The 25,169-nt window shown below is 42.0% G+C and overlaps 1 protein-coding gene across 5 annotated transcripts in view; it reads left to right on the top strand.

Moving 5' to 3' along the window:
• LOC129732463 (liprin-alpha-1) overlaps window positions 1–25,169 on the top strand; it is a 1,274,109-nt gene that overhangs the window by 728,514 nt on the left and 520,426 nt on the right. For 3 of the 5 annotated variants that reach the window (XM_055693364.1, XM_055693365.1, XM_055693362.1), the window contains 2 exons: window positions 213–500; window positions 554–691. The exons of 1 other annotated variant lie outside the window; for it this stretch is intronic. In XM_055693364.1, the coding sequence (XP_055549339.1) occupies window positions 213–500; window positions 554–691 (426 nt within the window). The remainder of the gene's footprint in view (window positions 1–212; window positions 501–553; window positions 692–25,169) is intronic. One more of the 5 variants, XM_055693363.1, reaches the window with a different exon arrangement.

Genomic DNA, 25,169 nt, shown 5'->3' with positions numbered 1-25,169 from the left:
CGCCTGGATGACGTGAAGGTTTTGCTTTGCAGAACTTTTTTTTTTTGTTTACACAACATTTATTTGACACGGCACAATACCTGATTTGCAGAACTTGAATATCAACAGCCTAAAATAAATCAGTTCCAATTACTTTGGGGTGATAATTTTCATACTGAATTTGCACACGGGAGTTTAAATTAATATACATTTTTATTTTGATATTTTCACAGACTGCGGAATTATCACAGTGGCAACGTAGAGTATCTGATTTAAACAGTAAAATTAGCGACCTAGAAGAAAACTTTTCGAAAGTTCAGAAGGAGTTGACAAAATCACAAGAATCATGTGTCAAAATGCAAAGAGATTTACGTGAAAACGTTGCTCAGAAAGAAGATCAAGAGGAACGGATAGCAACTCTAGAAAAACGATATTTAAATGCACAGCGTGAATCTACTTCACTCCATGACCTTAATGAAAAGTTGGAACAAGAATTACGTCATAAAGAAGCTCAACTGAAGGTATTAGTTTTTTATGTACATACTCTAAGTTTTTTATTATGTCTGTATTCTAGTTGCAAGACGGTAAAATATCGGCAATCCAAGAAAAACTTGAATTGTCGGAGCAAAAACTGGCACAACTTTCAAAACTGCCAGACATAGAAGAACAGCTGAAAGCTCGTATGGAAGCACTCGCCCAGGTAGGCGTTAAGGTAGGCATGTTCATGTGTGTTACCGAGACAGTTAAAGCGAAATTTATCGGCGATAAATAAAGATCATCGAATTCTCTTTGATTTTGTGTTGAAAAAAAAGATGTTGTACTGAGATCAGACGGCGCGAAGCGCAGCGTTTTCATATATTTTCTCATTGTAGGTATTATTATTTCTCACCTTTGAAAAGACGCGTATCACGCCGTTTCGTATTTAGCATAGCATTAGCCTTAGCGATTAATTTCAACGTCAAACTCGTCACTAAAGTGCAAATTTGCTATAGAGTAGTAATTTGGCCAGGGAGTTGTTCGTTTTTTTTTGCACCGCATGAAGGGGTGTAGCACAAGGTTGCTGTTTGTCTATTACGCGACATTTTTCAATGAAGGGGTGTAGCACAAGTCTGTTTGTCTATTACGCGACATTTTTCAACTGCTGAAATATTAAGGATATAAATATTAAACGGGACACAAACACTTATGGTTCTTACAATGTAAAAAAAAAAAAAGAGTTGGACATCGCCCCGTAGATGGGTAACAGCTTACCCGAAACCGGTCGGTAAAAAAGGTAAAAATTTTTTTACATTGTAAGAACCATAAGTGTTTGTGTCCCGTTTAATATTTATTCGCGAGTTCTTACGTTGCACTAAAATTTAAAATTTAAAGATTAAGGATATAATCTGAATTTTTTCGATTACATAGTTTCCATATGCATTGTTTTTGTTCTGGTATTCATGACTTCTCTAGCTTTTGAATGATTATTTTTGCTTCAAGCTGAATTTTTGATAATTATGCTTATGACGCAACACACCTAATTTAGGACCTTTTTGACCTATGTGTGTGTTTGGATTTTTTTTTTCTTAAATTTATTACGAACCACAAAGCACTATTTTTGAGGTGAGAAACGGCAGCTTATGGCCTTAGTAAAATGTAGCCACAACTCCAGGAAAAGGCAGACTTACCTAATGCCTTGTTCAGACTACGCCGGATATCACCTGATATCGCCAGATGATATTGGATATCACTTCGAGCGTTCACACTACAGTGAGCTGATATGATTTGACATTTGCTTTGATAATTGAAAAGAGAAGAAAACAGAAACAGGTCAAAGCTAAAGCAAGACAACAAGAGTAATGGGATTAGGTAGAGATGTCAGCTAGTTAGCTCGCACCAACGAGAACTCTTATATTTAATTGTTAAAATGTGCGGGATGAAAATAGCAAAAATTCCTTCCTTTTTTCTCGCATGCAACGCGAATTGCGAAATTTTTAGGGTTGCGTCAAATGTATATTGGCCGTGTTGCCAACTGCTGAAAATGTGGTTATTGTTGGTTCTCGAACATGATATCCGCGATAGCATGTAGCCGAGGTGATATCCGTTGACAGCTCGATTGTATGGATGTCAGGTAATATAAATGGTGATATGGCCTCGATAGCACGAATCACCTGATATCAGTTGATATGCGGTGTAGTGTGAACGGGGTATAAGCCTAATTTATATGTTTTCCGATTCAGAACAACAGGCCAATATCCTCAGCAGAATTCCTCTTTAATCAAATATAAAATAAGGGCGGTGAAGTATCACTGGTAAAGCACAAGTAGTTCGGTTCGTGTCACAAGAACTAATGCAGCTCTGCTGCGTTTAACAACTAATGGGAGCTAGACTGCTCCATTCGGTGTGTTACCTTGTGTTATGCCACGCTTAGGGCGTATGCATCAGCTCTTCCCCCTTGAGAAGGTTAAACTTAGTTAATAACTAATCTTCGAAAAATAGGCATATGTAATTATTATTTAAGTTGAGCTACTTATTCTTAAGAATAAACATAATCTTTATCTTTCTTTTTCACTAGTCTTGGTCTTTTCGAACGCCGGAGCTCCGATTCCGAAACAACCGGCCATTTACTCTTCCTATCCCTCCTGGGTAATTCGATATCAAGGAAGCCCCCGCAGATCTCCTCATCCTCTTCACCATTAAATGTCTCCAAATCTCTCGCTTCTTCGTGTGGACGTCTGAATGAGACCAATCTTGGCCCTCCTCCATCTCTTTCACGCACCTTTAACTGTCCTCTATGAGCTACCACCGGCACGCTTCCAATCGTGATCTGGAATGTATTTTTTGAAAACGTTTTAAATAATTTGCTTTTATCCAGCGCATATAATTGTGAGGGTTGTGGTTCTTGTACCACACAACGTCACTCTCCATCAGGTTTTCTAATGGGTCAGTATTAGGATTATTCCTTAGGGGCCATCCACATACCACGTTGACAGCTTGGGGGGGGGGGGGGGGTTGGCTAATGTCCACGGTCCATACATTTTTTTTAGAATTTATATGGGCAGTTGTCCACGGAGAGGGAGGAGGGGGGGTTCAATATCGTTAAAAATCTGTCCACGTGGTATGTGGATGGCCCCTTACGTGTGTAAGGTTTGATGACTTATCATCATGTGAGGGTTGTTGTAACGACAATTGTCGTTTGTAAGTTTTTTTGGGATTGATTAAATCTATCAATTTTTTTGGACTGTAACTGAAAATTCTTTCAGATGGGAAATCCCCATCATTTGTGTTTCTGTATGTAAATAAAAACAAACTGATCTGGTCTTTCCAATTCAATTCTCTCAATTCAGGTTCAATAAGAAACATTTTTAAAACATCTTTCACGGTTCACACTAGACGCTCGGCCTGACCATTACTCGAAGGATTGTAAGGCGGGCTTTAAAGAACGTTAATTTCTTGCCTTTCAAGGAAACTGATAAAATTATGAGAGCTGAAGAGGGGACCGCCGTCCGATATCAAAACGTCTGGTAACCCAAAACTAGTGAAAAATGATACCAATTTTGTTAGAACTTTAGTTGAGTCTGTACTGTTCCTCATGTATTCAATTTCTATCCATTTGGAAAAACTATCAACAATTAGTAGGAAAGGGCGATGTTCGAAACAAAAAAAGTCTATATGTAACCTGCTAAACGGTTTGGTTGTAGATATCCATTTGGATTCAATTTTAGATTTTGGTGTTGTTGCCATGCTACAACAAATATATGCTTGCATTGATTCCGTACCAATAAACAGTGCGCCTAGCCAATTATTTTATTTTCACCATACCTATATGGTTGGCATGTAAAATTTTTAAAATTCCGCTCTGCATAAGCTGCGGTATAACAACTCTGTCGTGATATAACAAACACCCGTCAACAATTTCTAAATCGTGTTGATTAGAAAAAACGTTGACGGAGCGCTTGTCGATTTTCTTTGGCCAACCATTTATCATGTAACTGACAATTTCCATCAGGAACTCGTCTTCTTCAGTCATCTTGGCTATTTTCACCGAATGAATAGGAATCTCTGTGGAAAAATTGATACTTCTTATTAATTCCTCGTCAAGCTTAGACGGCACCGTTTCTGTCAATGGGAACCTAGAGCAAAAATCTGTATCCCCATTTTAGAAGACGGCCTGTACTTTTCTAATTCTAACTAATTCTTATATGTATCGTTGTAACCTGGTAACAAATATAGCGTTCTTTCCATCTGGCATTGCATAGCATAGCAAAAGGGATTGCACACATCGTAGGTGGCTATACAATGATCAGCTTAGGATAAATATAGTGATAATAATAATAACTTCACAAACACATCATCTGTTGTCACAGGAAAGAAACTTGGGACTAGTGTCCTTCTTATTGATGATGTGAGTTGCAAACTAAGCTTTTCATTGGATACCTGGCTACGTTCTTACAATCGCCGGGGAAAGGAAGTAGGAATGCTAGTTCAACGTCTACTTAAGAAGGTGCAGGGAACCCATACTACCCTCAAAGACGTTACAGGAATCAGGGTGTTGTGTTAGTAGGAAAGGTAATTTTCCAAGGATCTCTATTTTGATAAGATAGAGTGATGTGAACATGTTTAAGAATATTTTGATATATGGAAACTTAGGTAACTTACCTTCGTGATCAGCTTTGTCTACTTTCACACATCCTTTCATACTCTCGACTCACGCAATAAATGCATTCACTCGTCTCACACACTCATTATTACTCACTGCGACGATGTATATGCGCGCGACGGGTATTCTTGTATTGGTGTTGTCGGACTCGCTTCAGTAAAATTTCTCTGCTGGCAGAGGTCAAGTTGGGCGCCCCTCGTGCATTTCTGTACGACACCACCCTCACTGCTGAGCAATTTACCGCACGACCGTGTCTGCCGTACACAGCAATTGGGATCATAGAACATATAAGCGGCAATCCATGAAGCCGCTCACCATTTACGGAACCTCACATTCGCCATCCATCCTCCGTTCCCCAGACAGCAGCAATCCAACGATGCATCGGAACCAAACCCTCTCTCTACGATATAGTAGAAACCGCCTCATCGAAGCCACCAAAAATAAAAGACAGGAACACTAAAGCAGCCTTCCCTCGCTTTCACTAACACAAAGACAGTAACAGCAACAAGCTGTATGCAGTTACATGCTCGCGCCGTTCTCCACAAAACAAATTAGCGGTGCTTATTGTCATTTCATCCATAGTACTCTATCGTTTTGATAATGTTTATGTTCAGCGTTGCCACTAAGTTTTGAATAAAATCTGGCAAAACGAAAATAAATAGTCTGGCAAAAATCTGCTACTCATTTTTGGATAAAATTGATGACCTTTTTTTTTGCTCTCGCCGTGTGTAGGTAGGCAAAGGTCAGGCACGGCCCATCTCGCAGTAATGACCTTTTTGCAAGACGACGCGGATGAAATCTGGCAAATATCTGGCTCATTTACAAGTATCTGGCAGATTCTGGGGTTTATCTGTTTGTCTGGCGCGCAAACAGAAATCTGGCAAAATCCAGATTTATCTGGCATACTGGCAACGTTGTTAATGTTAGCGAAACGAACGCCGACCAACACCTAGCGACACATCACAGCGCTACGCAAAGCTATTTTCTTCGCTCTCCAAATGTTTATTGTTATTCTCTTCGCTCGCATCACTGAAAAGTCGACGTACAGAGCAAGCACTCACACACACGCGTAACAGCTTTGCCGGCATTACAAATTTCACAAATTTCAATTTTTGAGGGTGAAACACTGCGTTTTTTACTAAACCTTCACTTTTCTCACATAAACAAAGCATCACAGAGCACATCTCTATACTTTTTAACAGGTTTGGCCTCATTAAACACTTATAAATCAATAACTTAAACGGAGAAGTTTCGGGACACGTGTTGTCAATTAGCCGTGCTGACAGCTCAAATATAGCGTTCTTTTCATCTCAGCCGAAAATGCCAACTAACGGCTTATGATCAGTGAAAATTTGAAACTTTTGCCCACAAACTTTTTAATGGTAGAAACCAAAGCCAATGCCTCTAGATGCAGTATAAGGTAGTTTCGCTGTGCCGAGTTTGAAGAGAATGACGTAAAACATACCGGCTTCTCAAACCCATTCACTATATGCGCCAACACCCCCCCCCCCCCCCCCATCAGACTATAGCCTGAAGCATCAGTCACTATTACAATGGGCTTACTAAGGTCATAAAATTCTAAAATTTTGCTATCCAAAAGGGCATCCTTACTTTCCTTGAATGCTTTTTCACGATTATCATTCCAAACGTATTTTGTATCATTTTTCAAAAGGTTATACAAATAATATAGTTTTAAAGCTAAGTTAGGTATAAATTTGTTGTAATAATTAATTAACCCTAGAAACGATTTCAGTTCCGTTACGTTTTTCGGCACTGTGCCTCTCGTTAATGCTGTTTATTGTGATTTCACCTGTAAAAAAATTTCGCCAGTTTCCAAAAAAAAGATCCAACCCATCACGTCCCAAAAGGGGAATAAAATCTCTCTTGCAGTCTAATACTACTAAAGTTGACCAAGCTTGTTTACCATCAAAAATGACTGAAACATTTGTCTCAAATTTAAAAAAAATATTTTCAAATTATCCCCATTCACTACAGCCAACTTTTTTTCAGATCTACTTGAAGTATATATCATATGAACTTTTACTCATAACCGTTACAGATGAACCGCAGTCCACCTCCATTTGAATTAGGGTTTGCAATATTCCCGGGAATTGATTTCCCGGGAAACGGGAAAGAAAAATCGCATCTCCCGGGAATTCCCGGGAACCGGGAATAGACAATTTTTTTAGCAAAATGTGATTTTAAATGAAGTTTGTCAGTCAAAGATAACAAAAAAATGTTTAAAATTTCATTCTCAATTCGCATGAAAAACAAAAAACAAATAAAATACAAAACCTATTCAAGTTAACATAAAAAATCCGTAATCGATCTTGTAGCATATAAAGGGTGTCCACGATGAAATTGCCACACACAAAATTGATTCGCAAAATTCGAGTTTTCATCCGATTGCCATCAAATTTTCAGGGATTGGAAAATAACTATTAAACTTCATTTTACCATTTTACTCGTATTTTATTTACAGTCCATACGCAAATGCCCGCACCTTGGCCTTAAGATTGTGCACAACCTGTGAATCAACCGTTTTTTGCATGCAAACCCATACTTTCTTCAGTTACTCGTCTGTCTTCACTACCTTAGGTTGTTTAAGAAGGTGCTGCTTCATAATCGCCCAGTACTTTTCGATGGGGCGGAGCTCCGGAGTGTTGGGAGGGTTGAACATTTTCGGCACGAAATTGACCTTATTGTCCGCATACCACTTCAGCACGTCCTTGGAGTAGTGGCATGAGGCCAAATCCGGCCAGAAGATTGTTGGGACGTTGTGGGCCTTCAGGAGAGGAAGCAGCCGCTTCTGGAGGCACTCTTTCATGTACACCTGTCCGTGAATCGTGTCCTGGGTCACGAAAGGTGCACTCCGCTTCCCGCACATGCAGATGGCTTGCCAAACCAGGAATTTCTTCACAAATTTGGACATCTTCTGAGTGCGGACATGCTCCGGAACGCTGAACTTATCCTTGGCCGTGAAAAACAGGTTGCCGGGGATCTGTTTGAAGTCGGCCTTCACATATGTTTCGTCGTCCATGATGCAGCATTCAACTTTCGTCAGCATGTTGAGGCACAACTTCCTGGCACGGGTTTTGGCGGACTTGTTCTGCTTCTCGTCGCGATTAGGGGCTTTTTGTACCTTGAGCGTTCGAAGCCCAGCCTTAGTTTTGGCCTTCTGGACAAAACTTCGGCTTAGGTGCAGCTTCTTAGCCACATCCCGAACGGAGGCGTTCGGGTTTCGTTTGTAGGCTGTGATTTTTGGTGTTGTACGAAATACTTTTGCCTTCACTTCTGGGCTTCCGATCGGTGATCAATCGTTCCTCGAACCGCTTAATCACTCGCGACACCGTGGAATTCGCGATTCCCATCGTTTTAGCGATGGAACCATGCGAGAGATCCTTGTTCTCGTGATGAATGCGCAAGATTTTATCACGCACGAGCTGTTCTTTTGACTCCATTTCCGCGAGTTTCGATCACAGGACTTTAAAACTTGCAGGATGTAAATAATGCATCATGAACTAAATCCACCCAAATTTTCATTAAATTCTACTCAACGGTTAAAAAGTTAGAGCAATTTCATGGTGTGGCAATTTCATCGTGGACACCCTTTATTTGCAGAAGAGGAGAATTAAGGGTCTTCATGCCGTCAAACAATCGCTTCAGATCCGCTGACAATTTTCCGTTAAACTCATAAATGTTATTTCCTTCTGTAAAACTTTGCTCAAGTCTGCTGAATCCCGGGAATCCCGGGAAAAGCTATTTCCCGGGGAATCGTTCCCGGGATTGCAAATTTGAATGTATTTACCCCCATAATAACATTGATTGAACATGGGTTAATTATTTTATTAATTGAAGATACAAGCATGCATTGTAATTAACCTTTTTCATCACTGTCGTTATCCGAATCGTTGGTCCTCATCCTGTTATTAATTTTCTCTAGATTTCTACTCTGTCTTTTCCCCGGTTTGTCCCAGGTGTCAACGAACTTTACCGAACCCCTCATTATGTTTTTAAGTTTGAAACTTTTTTTTATGTGTCCAGTGACTCCACAAAAGTTACACATTACGTTTAGGTTCTTCTTATATAACCGCTGTCCATCACGCCAGTCAACAGGTTTCAAATTTGAGTGTCTTCTGTCCGCCCTCTGCTCATTTCTGCTATGAGGATTAAACCCTAGCCTTGACCTCACAGGTCCTTTAGTAGGAGTTGGGCTATTCTGTTGTGTGTTCTCCTTTGCCATCTCGAAGGTTTTCAAATTTTTTTGCAACGATGGACTGCCCAAATTTGAGTGGAGTATGCTATATGTTTCTGAGTTGTTTCCAATTCCCAGAGACTTAGTGTTCGCTTTAGCCATCTCCCACGTAAGTATTATTTTCTCTGTCACTTCAGCACTTAGATCCTCGTCCTCATTTAGTAATTTTTCCTGCAATCTAGCATCCTTTATTCCTGAAATAACTCTATCGCGGATGGCCTGGTCTTTAAAGGTACCAAACGCACAAAACTCCGCCTGGAGCTTTACCGCCAATACGTAGTCTTCAAGAGACTCATCCGGGTGTTGAACCCTGTTCGAGAATCTAAGTCGCTGCACTAAGCCCGATGGCTTTTTATCAAAACGTGTCTTAATTTTTTTTTATTAGATCTTCATACGGTACAATAGATAGATTGCCAGTAAGATACTGGAGCTTAAGTTCAGCATATATTATTAACGGACCACGCAGAATTATATATATATATATATATATATATATATATATATATATATATATATATATATATATATATATATATATATATATATATATATATATATATATATATATATATATATATATATATATATATATATATATATATATATATATATACATCGCAATCGTATCGGACCCCTACTGCATTCCTCCCGGAAACGGTAATTGGGTTGCAGATAAGTCCAGTACGGCGGCCATATGCACGACCAGCAAGTTCCCGGTTCAGGAGGTTGTGTCAACCTCAAATGAAGGATACGCGGTTGCCAAGGTGGACGGAGTGTTCTACTGCAGTTGTTATGCTCCGCCGCGTTGGTCTATCGAAAGGTTCACCCAGATGGTCGATTTGTTATCTATGGAGCTGACGGGACTAACACCCTTAGTAGTGGCGGGCGACTTCAACGCTTGGGCTGTTGAGTGGGGAAGCCGCCGCACGAACCGGAGGGGTCAGATCTTGTTGGAAGCTTTGGCAAAGCTCAACCTAGATCTGGCCAACGTTGGAACCAAGTGTACATTCAGCAGAAATGGTGCGGAGTCGATCATCGACGTGACGTTCTCCAGCCCAGGACTGATCGTGAACTGGAGGGTAGACGATGGCTACACCTATAGTGACCACCAGTCGGTCTGCTATAGCGTAGTCCATAACGTGGGGCGGCAGGCGACGGGTAGAGCCAATACTCCGACCGTCCGCGGGTGGAAGACATCGCATTTCGATGCCGAGGTATTTGCAGAAGCAATGAGAAGAGAGCGCGAGGGGGGCAGTTGGCTCCGCCCGAGTGCTGACCAATTAGTTGCCACATTATCGCGGGCGTGCGACGCCACCATGCCTAGGACCCGCCAACCTAGGAATGGTAAGTCACCGGTATACTGGTGGACCGACGCGATAGCGGACCTCCGTAGCGCGTGCCTCCGTGCAAGACGGATGTTGCAACGTGCACGTACCGATGCACAGAGGGTAGAGCGCCGTGTAGTATTCGGATCTGAAAGATCGGCGCTTAAAAGTGCGATAAAGGCGAGCAAAAGGGCCTGCTTCGATAGGCTATGCGCGAGTGCCAATACGAATCCGTGGGGCAACGCCTACAGAGTCGTAATGGCGAAGACCAAAGGCGTGTTGGCGCCTGCAGAGCGATCACCAGCGATGCTGGAGCGTATCATCGAGGGACTCTTTCCACGACACGAGCCAAATCCTTGGCCTCCGGTTGCTGAGTCTCACGTCCGACGTTCCAGTATCTCAGACACAGACCAGGGATGGTCGGCCAACCTGCCGGGCATCCAATCCGTGAGAGACGGCAGCCGTGCAGAGGTTGTGGAGGAGGTAAGGGTTACGAATGAGGAACTCATCGTGATCGCCAACTCCCTAAAGGTGAGCAAGGCACCGGGACCGGATGGAATCCCGAACTTGGCCATGAAAGTGGCCCCCGATCTATTTCGAGCAGTCATGCAGAAGTGCCTGGATGACTGCCTCTTTCCGGACAGGTGGAAGCGACAGAGATTGGTGCTGTTGCCGAAGGCTGGGAAACCGCCAGGGGACCCATCGGCATACAGACCTATCTGTCTGCTGGACACTACGGGCAAGGTGCTTGAGAGGATTATCCTCAACAGACTGGTGAAGTACACAGAGGGTGTAAACGGTCTGGCAAGTAACCAGTTCGGCCTCCGGAAAGGTAGATCCACGCTGGATGCTATTCTCTCTGTCACCAAGACGGCAGAGGTAGCACTCCAGCGTAAGAGTTGGGGCATTCGCTATTGCGCAATCGTCACGCTTGACGTGAAGAATGCATTCAATAGCGCCAGTTGGGACTCCATAGCGCTCGCGCTTAGGAGCATCCACGTACCGGTGTCGTTGTACAAGATTTTGGAAAATTATTTCCAGAATCGGGTACTAGTTTACAACACGGAGGAGGGTCAGAAGTGCGTCCCAATCTCCGCAGGGGTACCGCAAGGTTCCATCCTGGGCCCGGTGTTGTGGAATGTCATGTATGACGGGGTGTTGAAACTAAAGTTCCCTGTAGGGGTTGTGATCGTCGGTTTCGCAGACGACATCACGCTAGAGGTCTACGGCGAGTCGATCGAAGAGGTCGAGTTGACGGCCGCGCACTGCATACGCAAGGTCGAAGACTGGATGCACTCTAGGAAACTGGAGTTAGCGCACCATAAAACGGAGGTTACGGTTGTGAACAACCGCAAATTAGAGCAACAGGCGGTGGTCAGAGTCGGTGACTGCACCATTACCTCAAGGCGTTCCTTGAAGCTCTTGGGGGTTATGGTTGACGATAAGCTCACATTTAAGAGTCACGTCGACTATGCCTGTAAGAGGGCTTCAACGGCCGCTGCAGGACTATCTCGAATGATGTCCAATAGCTCAGCGGTATATGGCAGCAAGCGTAAACTTCTTGCCAGCGTGGTTTCGTCCATACTTAGGTATGGTGGGCCAGCGTGGTCCAAAGCGTTAGGTACCAACAGTCATCGTCGAAAACTGGAAAGTACCTACAGGCTCATGTGCCTGAGGGTTGTGAGCGCGTACCGTACAGTGTCATACGACGCAATCTGCGTCCTGTCCGGCATGATGCCTATCAGCATAGCCATTAAGGAGGACGTAGAATGCTTCGATCAACGTGACACAAGGGGTATACGAGGCACCAGAAGGTCATTCTCGATGATCAGATGGCAGCAGGAATGGTCCAATTCCGCAAAGGGTAGATGGACGCATCGACTTATTCCGGACGTACCCGGATGGGTCGGGAGGCGCCATGGAGAAGTTAACTTCCACTTGACACAGATTCTGTCAGGTCATGGTTGCTTCAGGCAGTATCTACACAGATTCGGGCATGCGGGGTCCCCCATGTGTCCCGAGTGCGCGGATGCGGAAGAAACTGCTGAGCATGTCTTCTTCGTGTGCCCTCGTTTTGTGCATGCGCGGAGCGACATGATGGTAGTGAGCGGGCCAGACACCACTCCGGACAACCTAGTTCGGAGGATGTGTAAAGACCCAAACATTTGGAGGGCGGTTTGTACAGCCGCCTCTCAAATAGTTTTAGAATTGCAAAACAGGCGACAGGTTGACCACCGACACGCCAGTGTTAGCTAACGGCCAGTCTCCAGGTTAGTTAGCTAAGTTAGCAAAGAGATCTATAGAACCAAGAGGGTGCACAGAGCACAAAAGCCGCTCCCCGAAGCAACACCTAGCGGTGGTCCCGGGGAGTATCATGGGCTGGAGACTGGAGGGGTTTTAGTGGGTCCGGTCACTGATTCAAACCAACCCCACACTCCCTGAGGTTGGTCACCTCAGGGGTTTGGATGCAAATTTCCCCTCCACCTTAAACAAAAAAAAAAAAAAAAAAAAAAAAAAAAAAAAAATATATATATATATATATATATATATATATATATATATATATATATATATATATATATATATATATATATATATATATATATATATATATATATATATATATATATATATATATATATATATATATATATATATATATTTACGCTTTTTTATATTATTGAATGTTATTAGCTTTCGCAGTAAAGTTAATGTAATTGTAGGAAAATTAATAAATAAAAGAGAGTGAAAATGGGTCATGAGAAAAGATGCACGCTGCTAGTTTTGCCTGCAGTGCTTTGGAATTTATGAGGTGACGAAAAAGCGGGTTGAGTAAGGTTTGGGTTGTATATCATATGACTACATGCAACTTGGTTAATTCTCAAGTGGTTGGCATGTAGGCATGGGAATCAGGATTTGTGGTGAAACATGATTTTAGGAATTTGACTGACTTGGTAGGATTTCTTAAGTGCTTTGCGTATGGTCAGTATCATATGCAGCACTTGTGTGGGAAATCATTTGTTGTCAATGAAGATGTTTGACGATCCAGCCCGTGGGAATATATTTTCCGGGTCTGTTGGAAAGTCGTTAGAAATTTAGGATTGTGGTAACCTTATAGTGTCAGGCTACATAACCCTGAGTGGTCCGTTAATAATATATGCTGAACTTAAGCTACAGTACGCTGAACTTAAGCTCCATGACGACATGAAGACCCTTAATTCTCCTCTTCTGCAAATAAAGGGTGTCCACGATGAAATTGCCACACCATGAAATTGCTCTAACTTTTTAACCGTTGAGTAGAATTTAATGAAAATTTGGGTGGATTTAGTTCATGATGCATAATTTACATCCTGCAAGTTTTAAAGTCCTGTGATCGAAACTCGCGGAAATGGAGTCAAAAGAACAGCTCGTGCGTGATAAAATCTTGCGCATTCATCACGAGAACAAGGATCTCTCGCATGGTTCCATCGCTAAAACGATGGGAATCGTGAATTCCACGGTGTCGCGAGTCATTAAGCGGAGGAATGATTGATCACCGATCGGAAGCCCAGAAGTGAAGGCAAAAGTATTCCGTACAACACCAGAAATCACAACCGCGTAGTTGGGGCGCGTAGTATATATATATATATATATATATATATATATATATATATATATATATATATATATATATATATATATATATATATATATATATATATAAATATATATATATATATATATATATATATAAAATGTGTGTGAAGGTAAATTATTCGATTAGCTTGTTTTTTTTTTGCTCCGTTCTAATTGAATTTTTTCTCACGTTTTCCAAATTCGCTGTCGCTGAGTATAATACCTTCGTTGCTTCCGTCAAACACTGCATCAGTGAAAGCTGGAAATCGACATATTTTGGTGATATTTAGTGAAATTGTTGGAAAGATAACTCTGCTTTTTTATCGAAAACCGAATAAGCAAGAAAACAATGGCGGCTGTTTGTTGTGCTTGTGCTCACGATTTAGTAAAATCAGATGAAATCATTTGCAGCGGCTTCTGTAAGTCGTCTTTTCATTTGAAGTGCGCTCATTTGACCGCTGAACTGCGTGATGTCATCGCAAATTGTTCACAATTATTTTGGATGTGCAGGGCTTGCACGAAAATGATGGCAAATGCATGCTTTCGTCAAGCCATATCATCTACGAACAATGCTATGCAAATAATTGTGGATGATCAAAATAAAGCACTCGATGAGTTACGGAAAGAAATAGCACTAAACACTACCAAAATAAACACTATTCTCCAGCGAACGCCTTTGCCCGCTGCGCCGCGAGTTCCTAGAACACAACAAACAACAAATCTGCGAAAAAGGCCACGGCTTATAATTCCAGATGAACCGTCGCAACAAGAAAACATCCTCGAGGGCACCAAAGACTGTGTCCCTGATGACGCTATACCGTTGGCTGCAGCTAGAAAAGATAACTTGTTCTGGTTGTATTTGTCTGGTTTCGATCCTCATGCAACAGTGGAACAAATCCAAAAACTAGCTAGGAATAATTTAAATACCGATCGAGATGTTGATGTCGTTAAACTAGTGCCAAAAGGAAGAACAATCGAAGACCTCACGTTCGTTTCATTTAAGATTGGTATCGAATTGCAGCTAAGGAGCTAGCCCTGTCAAAATCGACATGGCAGAAGGGAATTATCTTTCGACCATTCGATTTTCAACACGGCTCAAACGCACGTACTTTCTTTCGCTTTCTGCCAACGCCGGGAGGAAACGATACGAAATGAATATATTTCTGACCCGCCCGTCTGCGATAGGACATCCATAGCAAGCAGAAACCTAACTGACCAATTTGGAACGACAACAGCTGATTACCGCCCGCTCGAATATCCACCACAACGAATGCTTACCCTCTACTACCAGAACACGAGAGGCCTACGAACCAAAACAAACGATCTGTTTTTCGCTCTCGCTTCGTGCGACTACGATGTGATAGTTTTCACGGAAACCTGGTTGAAGGATGATATTCTCGACTCAGAGCTTACTGATAGATATACCCTTTACCGTTGCGATCGTAGTACTGCCACTAGTCAATATCGCCGTGGTGGTGGTGTGTTGATCGGTGTGAAATCGGAATTAAAGAGCACATCTGTTTCGCTAACGGGAGACGATGCACTGGAACAAACAGCTGTTAGCATTGAGCTGATGAATAGCAAGATTTTTGTTTGCTCAATTTACCTACCTCCAAACTCAAATCCTGTACTTTATGAGACGCACTCGGCTTGTATTCAGCAGCTGACTTCACTCGCTAAAGACGACGATAGAATATTTGTGCTGGGTGATTATAATCTGCCAAATTTATGCTGGCTATATGACGACGACTTACACTGCTATTTACCGACAAATGCTTCGACCGAGCCTGAATTGACACTGGTAGAATGTATGTTGCTCACTGGAATGCAGCAACAGAACCGCTTCGTTAATGACAATGGCAGGCTGCTCGATTTGGTTTTTACCAATAGTGCAGCTTGTGCAGATATTTTTGACCCACCGAGACCCTTACTGACCATGGACAGACATCATAAACCGATTGTGCTGAGATTAGATGTTGAGCTCAATTTTATTGATGACGAAATAGAGCGGCTCGATTTTAACCAATGTGATTTCACTGTGTTGAATCAGAGCATGCAACAAATAGACTGGAATCGATTAATGACGGTAGGATCAGTTGATGCAGCCATTGATAATTTTTACAGCGAATTGTTTAGAGTTTTCCGGACGAATATACCGTTGAAAAGAACTAAACGAAAACTGCACACAAATATGCCATGGTGGAACGCAAATATTCGGAATCTTCGAAACCGGCTTCGGAAAGCTAGAAAACGGTATTTCAAACACAGGGGTGAATCACTGAAAACTGAAATGCGTGAAATAGAGGCCCAGTACAATTCTTTGAACGCAAGTTGTTTTCGTGATTACATTCATCGCATTGAAAATGACGTTAAAGCTGACCCTAAATCGTTTTGGAAATACATCAACAATCGGAAATCAACGAAAGGAATACCTCAGAACACTCGTTACCAGGGAGTGAGTGCCTTTACGCCACTGGATTCTGCGAATATGTTCTCGTCTTTCTTTCAGAGTGTGACAAGTAATAACTCACCACCTTTGACTGAAACATACTTGAGCAGTATTCCGCAGTTCGACTTAAATATGCCTCGGATGAACTTTTCGCCCAATGATGTTCTGCTCAAACTTCAATCCATCGACGGATCGAAAGGCCCTGGACCCGATCAATTGCCACCATTCGTTGTCAAAAATTGTGCAAGCGCTCTAGCCTTGCCTGTAAGTATACTCTTCAACCGTTCTTTGAGTGAAAAATGCTTTCCCACCGTTTGGAAATCCGCTTCGATCATACCGATTCATAAATCAGGCTCGCTCAACGATGTAGAAAATTATCGCGGAATTTCTATATTAAGTTGTTTGCCGAAAGTTTTCGAAAGCATGGTACACGATGTGCTCTACCAATCTGTTAAACACGTTATCTCAGCTGATCAGCACGGATTTGTTCAGAGGCGATCTACTACGACAAATTTGATGAGTTATGTTTCGACCCTTGTAAATCGGATGGAAAAACGGCAGCAAATTGACGCGATTTACATTGACTTTGCCAAAGCATTCGACAAGGTGCCACATACTTTAGCTGTTGAAAAGTTTAAGCGGATAGGACTTCCAGAGTGGCTGACACAATGGATTTACTCGTACCTTACCGGACGTAATTCTTCGGTGAAGGTAGGTGAAACGTATTCTACACCTTTTGAGATTCTTTCAGGAGTACCTCAAGGCAGTATTCTGGGCCCTCTGTTGTTCATACTGTTTATAAACGATCTCTGCACGAAGCTGAAATCTCCAAAATTATTGTACGCTGACGACCTCAAGTTTTACCGTGTAGTCACAACGGAGGCTGACTGTTGTGCGCTCCAACTGGATATCGACATGCTTCTGGAATGGTGTGGCTTGAACGGAATGGAAGCCAATGTGACCAAATGTTGCGTGATCTCATTCAGCCGCTTGCGTGCACCGATTGCCTTCGAGTACAAAATGGCGTCAACGAGCTTGGCCCGCACGACCACAGTGAAAGATTTAGGAGTGCTTGTCGATAGCAAATTAAGGTTTACGGAGCACATTTCTGCAGTCACGGCTAAAGCTTACTCCCTATTGGGTTTTTTGAAGCGAAATTCGAAATTCTTCGACAATATTTACACGCTGAAAATACTGTATTGCTCGTTCGTGCGCTGTGTCCTGGAATATGCGGTGCAAGTGTGGGCGCCGTATCATGCAATACACATCAACCGATTAGAACAAGTTCAGAAACACTTTTTCCGATATGCTCTTCGATCTCTAAACTGGAGGGACAGAACTAACCTACCATCGTATGAAAGCCGCTGTATGTTGATCGATTTGCCCACATTGTCAAGTAGACGAGTTTTCCTCCAACGTATGCTAATATTTGATGTGCTAACAGATCGAATAGATTGCGCGGACATTCTTGGAAAATTGCGATTCAACACACCCCTTCGATTGCTACGTCAACCTGAGTTTTTCCGCCGACCAAATCCCCGCACTCTCTATGGAATGAATAACCCATTGGATGTCTGTTGTAATTATTTTAATGATGTGATAAACATGTTTGATTTTGGTGTGTCGAAATATGTGTTTAGACTAAGAATTAGAACATAAGTTAAATTGTCTGTACGATGATTTATGTCGAAGACGAAATATAAATATATATATATATATATATATATATATATATATATATATATATATATATATATATATATATATATATATATAGATATATATATATATATATATATATATATATATATATATATATATATATATATATATATATATATATATATATATATATATATATATATATATATATATATATATTTATATATATATATATATATATATATATATATATATATATATATATATATATATATATATATATATATATATATATATATATATATATATATATATATATATATATATATAAGGTTCTACATTATTGAGCCATATCTAACAAATTTAGAACGGACAGAAACGAAAACAAGATTTAAAACTATACCCTACCAATATTATCAATTTCGATATGAATATAATCACGAATAGGTTTAAATATATTTATATATGTATATATAAATTAAAAAGATTTTATAATCAAGATGAACCACTGAACGACTCACTCACCGGCTAGGAAAAATTTCCAATACAAAAAAAACTTGTTTTTCCTCGTCGCCAGCTATTACGAACCACAAAGCACTATTTTTGAGGTGAGAGACATCAGTTTATGGCCAATGGAGCCACAACTCCTGGAAAAGGCAAGGGTTTTCCGATTCAGGATAACAGGACAATATCCTCAGCAGAATTCCCGCAAGAATTACTGTATCAGCCTCAAATGTGCTACTTCATGATCAACATCGCATCAGAAACTTCGCGAACATTCGATCACGGGAACATTCGAGCGTCACCACGAAAACAAAACACTGTAGTAAACAAATGAGTGAGAAAGGGAGGAGCGAAAACAATGGAAACGATTTGATGTAAACAACATCCTTTTGTTTGGAGTTTTAGAAGATTCGCAAAAAGAACCATCCGTGCTATGAAAGGGACCCGATCGACGCCAATGAGTTCAGTATTTTTCTAATGTGTTTACAAGCGACAAGAACTACGAAAGCGTAGTTCTAGTTGTGATTAAAGTGTAATAAAGTTAACAGTGTTAAAATTAGTTCCTGTTTAACTTTCCGAATCCGAAATAAGTACGACCAACCGAGTTCCTCCACCGTACAACCGCTACGATTCCCGACACCCAAAGGTCTTCCGATACAGTCCACCGAAATTGAATTCCGATCCGAACATTGGTCCTTCGAACCGGATAGATCGATTTTTGGGTGCATTTTCAAGTACGCAGAGGAACGATCGACCACCGCAGTCGATATGGCAACCCACCCGTTCAGCCGAGGAAATCCGATGAATCTGACATCTTCAGGGGATTTCCACCGCAGTCGATATGGCAACCCACCCGTTCAGCCGAGGAAATCCGATGAATCTGACATCTTCAGGGGATTTCCAGATGATGAGGTTCAGCATACCGTGAAAATGAATCGACCCGCTGCTGCTGATAAGCAAACTACGAAGCAACTTTCACTTTCCCGACAACGTGATCAAGTTATGTCGAAACTGGTTCGCATCTACAACGCCGTTAAGGACATCGAGCTTTGCTTGCCGCAACTTAAGGTTGAAGCCAAGAAGTTGGAAGCCGTGTACGTAGAGTTTTCTGGTTTTCATAGCCAAATCATCGCTATAATACCAGAAGAACAAATCGCAGAGCAGGAAGCAGCATACGTACGATTCGAAAAACTCTACGATTGGACATCCGCTCAGGTCGAGTCACTCATCATCAAGCAAGAAAATACCAAGCCGTCGCAAGTCATTCTGCAGCAGCAACCGTTGAAGGCTCCGATTCCTGTCACCGATGGTGAATACACAAATTGGCCAAAATTCAAAGCCATTTTCATGGATGTGATGGCACAATCCCGCGATTCCGACGCTGTAAAGCTGTACCACCAGGTTATCAACGAGGGAAACTACGAGCTAGCATGGAAGATTCTCACCGAAAGGTTTGGAAACACAGAGTGATTGTAGAGACGCACATCCAAGGTTTACTGTCATTTAAAAGGATGATGTCCGAATCTAGCAAGGAACTACGGAATCTTCTTGATGTATGCACCAAGAATGTGCAAAGCTTGGAGTATCTTGGCCAGCAATTAACTGGTGTATCCGAGCTGATCGTAGTATACCTACTAACAGCAGCGTTCGCCAAATCAACCCGTAAGCATTGGGAGCAGTCACTCAAGCCTGGTGAGTTGCCAACATACAAGGAGACAGTGGAATTTATGAAATCGCATTGTCAAGTGTTGGAGCGATGCGAAACTGCCAATCAAATTCCGACCACGAAAGTGACTTCCGCGCCAAAGCAGTCATCACCAACTTCAAAGTTTATCGTTATTCAAGCTCATGCTGCGACATCAAGCGAGACCTCGCCGTCAGAAAAATGTGACTTTTGCAGTGGTTCACATCTTAACTACCAATGCAACAAGTTTGGCACCCTTTCGAGTAAAGGAAAGATGGAAAAGATACGCGCCGCATGGATTTGCTTCAACTGTCTGCGGAAAGGACATCAATCCAGAAACTGCCCATCATCGAAAAGTTGTCGTAAGTGCCAGAAGCGACACCACACGCAGTTGCATGAAGACAGCGTAGCTTCTAAGCATGAGATTTCGCCCTCGCCCATCGCTGCTTCTGTTCCGAAGGACGAGCCTTTTCAGCTAGCTACATCAGCTCCGATGCCAACCAAATCCAGTGAACTTCCAGTGCTTACAGCCTATTCGGGCAGCCATAACCGAGTTTCTCAAATGGTACTACTCCAAACCGCACTAGTAAATGTAATTGATAAGGAACAACAACTGCATCCATGCCGCATTCTCCTAGACTCAGGATCTCAAGTTAATTTCATCACAGAAAGAATGGCTAACATTCTCAACATCGAACGCCAACCTATCAACGTACCAATAGCAAGAATAAACAACCTACGAATGACAGCTCGTGAGAAGGTGATAATTGAGTTTCAATCCCGCTGCAGTGATTTCCGCGCCAAGTTAGAATGTTTGATTACAACCAAGGTGACTGGTGTCACCCCTTCAAAAAACATCGACGTCGCGAACTTAAACATTCCGAAAGGAGTTCAGTTAGCTGATCCTACGTTTTTTCGACCTAGTAACATAGATATGCTAATCGGAGCAGTAATGTTCTTCGACCTCATCAAAGCAGACTACATAACGATTGGAGCCAATTTACCAGTGCTACGAGACTCACATTTGGGATGGCTGGTTGCTGGCACAATTCAGTCAGACACCACTGCCGATGATTGCCAGTATTCGCAAGTGGCATCGATTCAGACCTTGAATGATTCGATGCAGAAGTTTTGGCAATTAGAAGAGGTCCCAACTACAACTTCCTACTCAGTTGAAGAACAACAATGTGAGGATCATTTCGCAGCCACGTACTTTCGTGACGAAAGCGGACGGTTTGTAGTAAGACTTCCATTCAAGGATAATGTTTCCGGTCTAGACAACTGCAGAACGCTAGCATTGAAACGTTTCCACATGCTGGAAAGCCAACTCCCGCGCAATCCAGATTTGAAGGCTCAGTTCGTGGATATCATCCAAGAGTATCAGAGGCTCGGTCTAAACCGACGGGGATATTACATGCCTCATCTCGCAGTTCTCCGACCAAACAGTTATACAACCAAGTGTAGAGTTGTTTTCGACGCAAGTGCGAAGTCATCCGAAGCCAACTTATCACTCAATGACGTATTACTTGTTGGACCAAACGTGCAAAGCGACCTGTATGCCATCAGGTTACGATTCCGAATGCATGAATATGTGTTCACGGCGGATATTACCAAAATGTACCGTCAAATTCGAATGCATACGGACGACACCCATTATCAAAGGATATTTTGGAGAGAATCGCCAACCGAAGATTTGAAGGTTCTAGAATTGACAACGGTGACTTACGGAACAGCTTCTGCCCCTTATCAAGCCACTCGAAGCTTGCTTCATTTAGCCAATGATGAAGCCGAAACGTTTCCCATAGCAGCAAGAAACGACTTTTATGTCGACGACGTTTTGACTGGCACAAATTCATTAAACGAAACATTAGAAGCGCAACGTCAGCTCAAAGCACTGTTACAAAAGGGAGGTTTTCCAATCCACAAATGGTGCTCCAATTCGATAGCATTTTTAGATCATATTCCGACTGAGGAACAAGAAACTTTGCAGCCATTGGAGGATAAAAACATCAACCAGGTGATAAAGGTTTGTTATGGGACCCTACAACAGATGAACTGTTTCTCGCTGGAAGCATGGATTCATTCAGAGACGCCAGCTTACAGTGGACAAAAAGACGCATTTACTCCGAGGTAGCAAGGCTATTCGACCCACTTGGACTATATTCACCAACCATTGTTCTCGCCAAGCTGTTGGTACAGCAGTTGTGGCGCATCAAGCAAGATTGGGATGATCCCATAAACCAGCAAATCGCTCATCAATGGAACAAGCTACGACAATACCTACATCATTTGAAGCAGTGTTCGATTCCACGTCAAGTAACCCTTAGAGAAGCCGTACGATACGAACTCCATGGTTTTGCAGATGCTTCAACGGTGGCATATGGAGCATGTCTGTACGTCAGAAATATTTTACCCGACAACACAGCGACATGCCGATTGCTAACAAGCAAGTCAAAAGTTGCTCTTCTGGACGACTTATCAATTCCGCGCAAAGAGTTGTGTGCTGCTCAACTATTAGCCCATTTACTCGACAAAGTGATATCAACGTCAACTTTAAGCTAGTAACTTTATGGTCCGACAGCCAAATTGTTTTGGCATGGTTAAAAAAACATCCAAGCCAATTAGAGGTCTTCGTACGCAATCGTGTAACGCAGATAAGTAAATTAACACAAAATTACGAGTGGAGACATGTTCCATCCCAGCTAAACCCAGCAGATATTATCTCGAGAGGTCAACTGCCATTCACTCTTACAGAGAATAGAGTATGGTGGAATGGTCCCGACTTTCTCAACGAATCGATCATCACCATGGAAGCATGCGAAGAAGTTTCCGATTCTGAATTACCCGAATTAAAACCTGCGATCATATCAATGATTGTAATCATCGAGCTACAGTTACCAGTTTTCGAGAGGTACAGTTCCTTCCGCAAGCTACAAGGAGTCATTGCATGGATTCTTCGCTACGTGAACAATTCGAGGAAGCAGAAAACCAATCGTATACTTGAAAAACGACTAAACACCGACAAACTGCGTCAATCAATGCTAGTAATAGTTCGAGTAATTCAACACATCGAATAAGGAGATGAAATTCAGCGTCTACAATCGAACCGACCATGTAAACGAATTGGATCACTTAACCCCATCTACGCCAACGACGTCTTACGAGTGGGTGGACGTCTTAACAACGCGCATATTCCTGACGAATCTAAACATCAGCTTATTTTGCCGCATACCAACTCTGTTACTAAGCTACTTATCCGGACAATGCATATTGAGCAGCTCCATGTTGGTCCCACAGGATTGCTAGCAGCAATTTGTCAACGTTTCTGGCTGACTAATGCACGGGCGACAGTACGAAATGTAACCAGATCGTGTGTGAAGTGTTTCAAAGTGAATCCATCCAACGAAATACAACTAATGGGTCAGTTACCAAAGCAACGAGTTACTCCTTCGCCAATATTCAGCATCGTGGGAGTAGACTACGCTGGACCTATCATAGTAAAGCAAGGCACCTATCGACCAAAAACAATCAAGGCATACATTGAAGGGCTTGTGTGTCTTTCAACTAAGGCTATCCATTTGGAATTAGTCTCCGACTTGACAACAGAGGCCTTCATGGCGACACTACAAAGATTTGTCAGTCGAAGAGGAATTCCAACTGAAATCCATTCCGACAACGCAACAAATTTTCATGGGGCTTCAGAACCATCGTCTCACGAGGTCAAAATCAACCGACTCTCCCGCTGGCAACATTGTCAGCTTATGCGTGAACATTTCTGGCGAGCATGGTCTAAAGACTACCTCATGAGTTTGCCCATCACGAAGTTATCAATTCTACCCATAGAAGATAATCAACGCTTACGCAAAAAATCAGCATAATATTTGAACTTAACGTTGCAACCCGGCCGGAGTATGTTGCGTAACCCGCAAGAATTACTGTATCAGCCTCAAATGTGCTACTTCATGATCAACATCGCATCAGAAAATTCGCGAACATTCGATCACGGGAACATTCGAGCGTCACCACGAAAACAAAACACTGTAGTAAACAAATGAGTGAAAAAGGTGTAGTAAACAAATGAGTGAAAGGGAAAACAATGGAAACGATTTGATGTAAACAACATCCTTTTGTTTGGAGTTCTAGCAAAGCAAAGCAAAGCAAAGCCTTGGTGCTACATTCCGATTCGGAACTTGACCTTGTACAGGACAATAGCGGGGCTAGCGCTACGATCCTACTGACACTAAGTCTCTCCCGAGCCGAGACTCGAACATACGAAGACTGGCTTGTTAGGCCAGCATCGTACCTCGAGACCATCTGGGATATAAGAATTGGAGTTCTGGAAGATTCGCAAAAAGAACCATCCGTGCTATAAAAGGGACCCGATCGACGCCAATGAGTTCAGTATTTTTCTAATATGTTTACAAGCGACAAGAACTACGAAAGCATAAGTAAAGCGTTATAAGAAGCTAGTGAAAGTTGAGTAGTTGTGATTAAAGTGTAATAAAGTTAACAGTGTTAAAATTAGTTCCTGTTTAGCTTTCCGAATCCGAAATAAGTACGACCAACCAAGTTCCTCCACCGTACAACCGCTACGATTCCCGACACCCAAAGGTCTTCCGATACAGTCCACCGAAATTGAATTCCGATCCGAACAGGCTGTGAAGTATCACTGGTAAGGCACAAGTAGTTCGGTTCGTGTCACAAGAACGAATGCATCACTGCTGTGTTTAATAACTAACGGGAGCTCGACTGCTCCATTCTGTGCGTTACCTTGTGTTATGCTACGTTTAGGGCGTATGCATCAAAATTTAGTTTAGTTTAGTCTAGTTTCAATTCAGCTTTGAGTGTGTAAAACTTAGCAATTTTCACTTTTGTTAAGTATTTTTGCGTTGACGATTGATATTGACTGCAAATATCCATATAGTTTAACACAAGAGAAGGCTCGATGCGACCTTATTCGCGTTCAGAAAAAATACATTCTTACAACTCGCGTTCGAATATAAGTCACATGTCACATGTGATGAAGATAACAACCGGATACCGTATAGTGGCGGCTT

This window comes from Wyeomyia smithii, chromosome 3 (genome assembly GCF_029784165.1).
Source record: "Wyeomyia smithii strain HCP4-BCI-WySm-NY-G18 chromosome 3, ASM2978416v1, whole genome shotgun sequence".
Classification (NCBI taxonomy): Eukaryota; Metazoa; Arthropoda; class Insecta; order Diptera; family Culicidae; genus Wyeomyia; species Wyeomyia smithii.
This window is presented reverse-complemented; position numbering and strand designations above follow the sequence as displayed.